Source organism: Vanessa tameamea, chromosome 19 (genome assembly GCF_037043105.1).
Source record: "Vanessa tameamea isolate UH-Manoa-2023 chromosome 19, ilVanTame1 primary haplotype, whole genome shotgun sequence".
NCBI lineage: Eukaryota > Metazoa > Arthropoda > Insecta > Lepidoptera > Nymphalidae > Vanessa > Vanessa tameamea.
Genome location: NC_087327.1, coordinates 10672350 through 10680943, shown reverse-complemented (window position 1 = coordinate 10680943; position 8594 = coordinate 10672350). Strand labels below are relative to the sequence as shown.

Below are 8594 nucleotides of genomic sequence, written 5' to 3'. Positions count from 1 at the left end.
TTGAAATAAGCCAATTAGGCGAAATTATGGTCAGGAATATTGGACATTCATGACAGAAAATTCTATTGATTTTAAGCACATTGTATGGTAATTGTCTTCATATGTCAGTGCACATATCCCTGCACTAACATAATTTTTATACTCCAAAAAAAGAAGCACAAATCTGACAATCATCTAAAGCACTTTATTTTAATCAATTAGTATATATCGTAAAATACTAAAAGCTTATTATTAATACAACTTGAATTATATCAATGATATCACAATTAAAATAACTGTTGACATTTGTCATGACCACAACTTACTGCTAAATTTGCAATTTCATTAATGTTGTTCAAGGTAGGTGTTTACTTTCTATGGGATTTTTTTAGTTATTTCATAAAATAAAGTAGTCATAACTAGTACATGATTTTATTTATACTTATATAAATATATTTGATTAAAGAACACAGGTTATCTAGAATGTTAATGGTGTGCTGCAGCTTCCTTCTTTCTCTTTTCTGCCCAGATGCTGACATTCTCGGGAGAGTTAGCTGTAACATATTACATAAACATATTAATGTTTAATTATAACAAATGTAATATATTTAACAAGTGACAAAGTTTGATAAGGTTTAATTATAGCTTTGAAAAGTTTTATTTTATGGAAATTATTCTATGAGTGACATTATAAAACAGATTAATTTTAGATAAATATGGAGCCTATGGTTACAATGTTTTATATTTTATGGACTACATCAATGTATGTATATTCAATTACTGCGGTCCTGTTGTGTGAGCAAATTATAAGTACAACATGTCATAAAACAACATTTTAAACCTCTCCTCTTCCTCTGTGGATAGTGTGAGGAATGACATGCACTTCTTACAATGCAATGGTATGCTATGAGCAACGGAATCCACATAGTGTCCAACCACACAATCAGGTGGTATTTGCCAGTGTTATCATATAAATGTTTGCCAGCGTTATCATATAAACGGATTTATATATATTACCCATTTTATGGATCTTGTAGAACACTGGAGAAGCGACGGCGATTCCGATCATCCAGTAACGCCAGATCCATTGGTTCTGAACGTAGAATTTGAAAGGGAACTGCGCAATCTTGGCGCTAAATGTGTAGGGATATTTCATAGGGCGAGCGGGAGCGTCTGCCATTTTTGAAGGTCTGTTAAAAAGAAATAGCAAACATTATTATGTAATGTGACGTGACTTCACTTTAGATTCGTTATATTAATGCATGTATCATTCTTTTTAGAAATAGACATAGCACATTATTATTTAAAAAAACAGCCAATTATCGAATTATTAGTTTTTAAATAAAATATTGTGTTTTAATATTCTAACCTTTTTCTTTTCGGAACTATCGGTATCGACCGCCACAGAAAATAATCACTTATCAAATTCTGATGACATTTGACAATTCGTGAGTGCACAGACTTTCAAATATAACTTATATTTTCTTACTTCTAAAAGTCAGTGACCAGAAAGATACCACTTGTATTAATAATTCAGTTTTTAGATTAAGAAGATTGAATCACATTTACTTAACGTTAGAAAGTAACAGTTTAAGTTATCAAACAATAAAAATGGCGGCTGCAACAATATTTATTTTGACGTAATAATTCATAATATTTACAAATGTTGAGTGTTTTGATCATATAAACTCTTACTCTTATAACAGGTTACATGAGCTTTTAAAGATTTAATATCAGGACAATTAAAGTCAGGTGCTAAATGGCAACCATATAATAGTTCATTGTTTGATATTGTTGCAATGGTATGTAAACACTAATATATGTCAAACATTTAAATATCGTTATGATGGCAACTTTAACGTCCATTGTTATGAATTGTTGCTCCTACGTCCCGTCGACTGTCAACTGAATCAAATAAAATGTCAATTTGCTTTGTAGTGTCGCATTCGCGTTAAATGTAATATCATTAAGAATTAAAGTTATTGTATAATATAATGTGTGACAATGGCCTCTGTAAAAGTGGCTGTAAGGGTGCGCCCATTCAATCAAAGGTAAGCTGGTGCATTAGTCATCATAACGTTACCAAACGTAAACGAAAATCTAATGAGACATATATTCTGCTATCAGACAAAATCTTTAACGTTATATCCAATCAAACCTACTTTATTATCACGATTAGCACGTATATTTGGCACACATATTCAAGTACATCGTTTTTTGACATAAGGGTTTAATAAAACGACCTAGGTTTTTGAAAGTACAATAAAACAATGATGTCATGAAACGGCAATGACTTTCACGGTTCGGCTGCATTTAGAACACAAACTGTACCTCGGAACTCCATTTAAATGAAAGTAGACGAAAAAATTGTTGAAAAAAAATTCGACCCAAATGCAGTCGTCCATTATTACTTGAAATTTTGAAAGTATTGCATGAATGTAATGTTAATGTTTACAAACAAACACATACGGTGCTTACATGTTTAAAATTCTGTTACTATTGAAAAAAAAAAACAAACATCTATAATATTATTTAATAGTCAGATTCAGTTAATCATTAAAATTTTAATATCACTCATTATAAAAGCACTTGAGGCCATATAATAACATATTTAACATTTACAAAAAAAAACTGTGATATATTTTATTTCTCTCTTTCATCTTTGTAATTTAATTGATTATATCGATATATAAGTTATTTAAAAATATGTTGCAAAAAAAATACTTTAAATTGACACTTACTGTAAAGATATTCAATAAAAATATTAGTGAGTACATTACTCAAAAATTTAGATTATTTTAACAATAAAACAAACAGTACCACATAAAAATTTGAAGCAACTATGGAAATCTGCTATCTAACGAATATACAAAATTTTGCACCTGGTAGACACCTGGTAGTCAACCTTACTTTTAATCATTGTTTAGTAAGTCTTTAATTAAACACTATTGTCTGCCTTTATGTCAATATTGATTAGCATTCAAAGTAAGACATCAAGATATTTTCCTTGTCTTTTTTACAATAAATAAAAGTTACCTTAGATGTTGCTACATAATGACAATTTAATAAGGAGCTTAATATTATGGGACAGTATAATTCAACTAACTTATTTGTTGGTAGGGCTTTATGCCAGCTCAACTGGGTAGGTATGACCAAAAATTTGAGGAATACTTAATATTTGATAAAGAGCCACTATTTATGGGTAGATTCAACCACTTACCATCAGATGAGCCATTCGCTTGCTTATGTAAAAAACAAAAAAATAGCCACACACAGACTAATATACTATATTATACAATTTAAAAATTAAATTTCCTGTTCTTTCAAAAATATAGAACAGGTAAAATATAAAGCATTCAAAGGCAGCATTGTAACTGGCCATAATTAAGATGAATGGATCAAATCTCAGATAAAAAAAAATCTTATTATAATTAACTGAGATTTATGATGTTCTGTAAATAATTTAAAATGTAATTATAAAAATACTCTTATATTGTTGTCATATTATATTTGTTAATGTAATGCTATAATCACATACAAAAGTAACGTAAATGACCCATTGCTGGGCTTTGGCCTCCTCTGCTGAGGTGGTTATTTCAGCAGTTGGATACACATGTGGTAGAATTTCATTGAAAATAGCCTCATGCTCTCCTCACTTCCTCTTCCTTCACCACTGAGTGAGATGAATTATACTCACTAAGTACATGTAACATTGTAGGTGCTTACCTGTGTTTGAACTCGCGATTATCGGTTAAGATACTCGTTCTAACCACTGGGCCATCTCGACTCCACTATCACATATAATTTAGAAATGAAGTAATTGTAAGTTATTATTATTACCTTGATACACAGATATATAATGACAGATTTTTGTTACAGAGAGAAGGACATGAACGCCAAGTTGATTGTCCAAATGGATGGAAAGAAAACAAGACTGCTCACTGCAAAAGTAAGTTTATATCCCGACTAATATAATAAAATTTAGAAAGTGAATTGGTTTTATTCACTATCAATTGACTACTGAATTGATAATCATGAAATGCATATGCATTGTCAGAGGTACCGAAAAAGCCAGCAGCCAAACTGTAGGTGGTAATTGGTATCTTTATAATTATAAGAGTTTTTCCAAGTACATAAGGTGCTATGTGTTTATATATAAGCCTTACAATTATTAGTAAACGAGTTTGAATGTGTGTGTTCACTCTAATCATGGTGTTATTAAAGTTAGAATTACTTGTTCCCTTGGCATCCTTGGATCAATATTTACTTAAAAGTATTGATGATTAAAACTTGGTTAGTTAACAGCTGTTTACGCTAGTATTATAAAATTGTTTACCTCGTTGGTCGTTTAGATTATAAGATCGCGGATCCCGAGATCCTTCTTTCGAATCCAGATTTGGGACAGTTAGTTTTCAAACGACCCTCTTGCCGGTTATGTTGGATTTGGGATGTACCGACCTACGGGATTATGTCTGTGTGTATAAGATCTGCGAAGTGGGTTAGTCTTATAAGTATGCCCTATGTGACTGAAATCGGTCAGGAGGAAATCATAATCGTTATAATTTCATCATACTCTATTCCAACCATAAAAGGAATAAAGTAAATTGACGCGATATTGTCATTCATGGAGAGCTTGATTAATCGATGATATTCACTATGCATTTGTGAAAAAATGGCGTTTTGCACGTCGACGAAACTCTTATCATAAAACTGTGGAAGTAAAATTAAAGTTGAAATAAGTAGTTAAGTGTAATAGTGTTGTATTATAAATAAATATATGTTCATTAAAGTTATTAGCAAATCGCATGAAATACGTAAATCTAAGGTTTGTTTATCTTTTTTCCTACTTCCATTGGAGTAGGCTATACGTATTTACGTTTCAAACTGTAAAAACGACTTGACAGAAGCATAATCCTGCGATTCAAGTTCTCCGATGTAAAGTCACCCAGTCTGGTGTTACGTGTGATGATGTAACCGATATTACAGTATCGTTTCCTATTGTCTGATATTAATCAAGTTCAAACTATACAAACTTGCGAATGCCGAAAATGATGTTTACGCAGATGCCTTGTGCAGTGCGTTCCAGTAGCCTGTGTTTACGTACACGTGATTCGGTTTAACGTCACGTCTATTGAATAACTATAGCGATGAGACCGTGCGATTTATTCACTTGTTTTTTTTTTACTTCGTCTTTTAAACTTGACCCATTTATTAAGCATTTTAGGGTAGTTTCGTTCTGTGCGAATTTACAAATATTTTACCGTTAAATAGTAATACTTCGTATTCATGTCTTATCGAATGAGTCTATATATTTAAATAAGAGACAGCTTAAATCCAGTTTTTCTTTTTCTAATATAAGTTTGAAGATGTAATAGGCCTCCAACACTATGTTCGGTGACTTTACCCCTACGTTTAGTTTCACTGCTCTAGTTATCTGAAAAACTTTTAAACAATTTAAAATTTTACACACGTATTTAATATCGATTCTCTAATAAGTACAACCATTTTTATACAATTTTTAAACACCTCATGTTTATTTACATTGAAATAAAATCGAAAACACTGAAATTAACTTAAATGTAACTACAATAAACGAAATATCATGTAAATATGAAATACATTGAATTCATTTTAACGAATTCGGCGTTTACGTACAAAATTATTATGAAAGACAAATAATAATTAGGGGCTCAATCTACTACATATTCCAACCATAACAGGAAAAAAGCCAAATAAACAACTTATGACAGCAAATTGACGCGATATCATTGGTCGAGAGCTTGATTAATTTATGATATTCACACTTGCGAAAACGTTATCGAAATTTTGTAAGTAAAATTAAAGTAGAAATAAGTGCTTAAGTACAGTAATGTTTTATTATAAATAAACATATATTAATCATAAACTCTCAGTAGTGCATAATATAACTGAGTTATTAGCAAATCGCATGAAATACGTAAATCTAAGGTTTGTTTATCTTTTTTCCTATTTCCATTGGAATAGGCTATTCGTTGCCGTAGTATGATGATTCATATATCTTCTATTTAATCGAAACACATGCAGGCTTTCACACCATGATTTACTTGGTGGTATGACGTTTTACCCCTCTGCTTGGGTACCACCCACTCATCAGATATTCCACTGCCCAACAGAAATTCTAAGTATTGTTGTGTATTAGTTTGAATAGTGAGTGAGCCAGCATACTACAGGCATAAGGGATATTTTATTAGTTCCCAAGTTTGGTGTATAGCGCTAATATCTAGAGGTATTCTGTAAGAAGAAATTCGAAACTCACCCCAAAACACGTGCGTGAAATATATAAATATGATATTTGATTTTGACTGTAATCATTAAAAAATTTACAGGATACATTCGATATTAGTATCGAAATGGCATATCACCGTAAGTCGGTTGTCAATATTTCTCAAGTGAGATACGAAGTGAATTCTTACAGAAACACACTTCAGTTCCCATTTGTCTGCCCGCATATACAAAAAAAGTTTTATTTTCTTAACCATCGATCACGTAATTACTTTTCAAAAGGTAAATAGCCGCCTGTAAGTCTGTCTGTCTGCCTACCTTATTCAATCGCTTACTGAAATATGCTCAACGTTCTAAATATTCAATGGTATAAATCAGCATATAAATCAAAATACCACACTTAATTTAATTCCAATAGCTTTTTGAACTATATGTTCAAAAAGTTAAAGCCATTCTTTATTTGAGTTTGCCATACTCAGTTAGTTTGCCGTCCTAATATATAAATGGGAAATTGAGTTTGTTTTGTTACGCTTTCATATCTGTGTCACACAACCGATCACCATGAAATTTTTCATACTTCAGGATTACAGTAAAGGACTTATTAGGCTAACTAACACCCCCTTCCCTTTCACACGCAGACGCATCCGTAAGCGGAAACTAGTATTATTATATAATTTAATCCGATTCGTTTCCAAGCAACAAATGAAATCAGATTAAACATAATGTGTTATGAGCCCGCATTGATCGAACTCCTGTCCGCTTACTGTATTCAATAAACGATTCGTTTCGCTTACGAATGTTAAATTTGTATACGAGTCGTAATTTAAAAGCGTTGCTATAAAAATGTTTCGTAAGTTTCGTTGAGTCGTGTGTTATGTAAAAACTTATAGGAGTTATTATATTTTGATTAATTTGAATGCTCTGATGCATTAAAAGAACGCAGGCCCCTAATTACATAATTTTTTCAGTCGGATGTTTCAAAAATATATTACAAGTTAAATACTTTTAAGAAATATAATATTTAAATATAGTAAACATACACTAATTAAACTCACTTGTATTTTAAGATAACTACATATGTAGTACTAAATATATAAATACGAAATACATGAGTGCGGGAAGTCGGTATTGATTTTTTTGTTTTAAAAATCTCTATCATCCGGGGCTGTTGCCCCCTGATGCCCTCCCAAAGCCTCAACTTAAATACGTAACAAAAAGTATGATGTTTAATTACATAATATAAATATAATATTTAATAGAACAAAGTCATTATATACCGTAATAAGACCGTTTTAATAATAGCCCGCGGAAAGTAAATAAAAAAATTAATGTAATTTTTGCATGAGTAACAAGTTTCAAATATAAGGTCAATGTCGTCGTTTGTAATTTTGTTCTTAAAATGTTTTACTTTAATAAAAAAAAAATATCGAATGTATGTAGTTTTTAATCTTAGTAAGAAATTCACTGATAATAAATACCTTAAGTACGCGTATATTTTGGACTATAGCATTTTCCAATCGAAGGAGTAGGGATGAACCAACCATAGATTGAATATTCCATGCGATTTGCTAATAGTTCTAACTTGCTATTTTATGCATTTGACGATATATCTTTTACATGTCATGTTCACTTAATGTTACTTCCAAATTGTCGATAACAGCTTCGTCGACGTTCAAAGCGTTTCAATCATTTCAATTCATATATATGATATACTCTCATAGATAATTATATCGCGACAATTCGATGTCCAATGTTGCTATTTATATTGACTCCTCTTATGGTTGGAATCGGATCAATTCGGATTGATAAGAGTACATTTTAGCTAAAGCCCCCCCCCCCCCCCGACACATTGCCACTGATATTTATTTAACCCATTAACAACTTAGCTTAGTTCTAATATTTACAATAGATACATATAAGAATTATTTTACATAGAAAATGTAACTCTTAAGTTATTAAATATATAATGTAATTTAAATAAAGCAGTTATATAAATATTAACTACCTGTAACATCGCCACTGCCTCACCGGCGTTGGGAACTGAGTCATTATGTTCTTTGCCTTTAATTACACTGGCTTACTCATTGTTCAAACCGGAACACAACGATAGTTATTATTTGGTAGTATAATACGTGATGAATGGGTGGGTACGAACAACCTTACTACGAAATTAATACTTACCACGAAGTATAAAAATATAGATTTAATAGACGTCTTTTAAACAATTCCTTACATTAAATAAATTTTAAATATAACATCCGAAACTATATAGTCCATATTCGAGGAGCAAGTTAAAAAATATCAAAACATGTTTTCGTTTGTTGTTTTGTTTGAATCGTCGCTAACTGTCGCAT

At 31.1% G+C, this 8594-nt stretch overlaps 2 protein-coding genes across 2 annotated transcripts in view; one reads left to right on the top strand and one right to left on the bottom strand.

The window, feature by feature from the left end:
* Positions 1-395: 395 nt before the first annotated feature.
* Roh (reduction of Rh1) lies at positions 396-1477 on the bottom strand. Its single transcript, XM_026643126.2, has 3 exons — positions 1349-1477; positions 997-1169; positions 396-533 (listed from the first exon to the last, which is right to left on the bottom strand). The coding sequence occupies exons 2-3, from the start codon at positions 1157-1159 to the stop codon at positions 466-468; spliced, it is 231 nt and encodes a 76-aa protein (XP_026498911.1). The 5' UTR covers positions 1160-1169; positions 1349-1477; the 3' UTR covers positions 396-465.
* A 497-nt stretch (positions 1478-1974) lies between these two features.
* The window catches only part of LOC113402797 (kinesin-like protein Klp98A), a 35017-nt gene continuing 28397 nt past the window's right edge, over positions 1975-8594 (top strand). The window contains exons 1-2 of the mRNA XM_064217930.1: positions 1975-2030; positions 3859-3928. Coding sequence (XP_064074000.1) covers positions 1984-2030; positions 3859-3928 — 117 coding nt within the window. The 5' untranslated portion in view covers positions 1975-1983. The remainder of the gene's footprint in view (positions 2031-3858; positions 3929-8594) is intronic.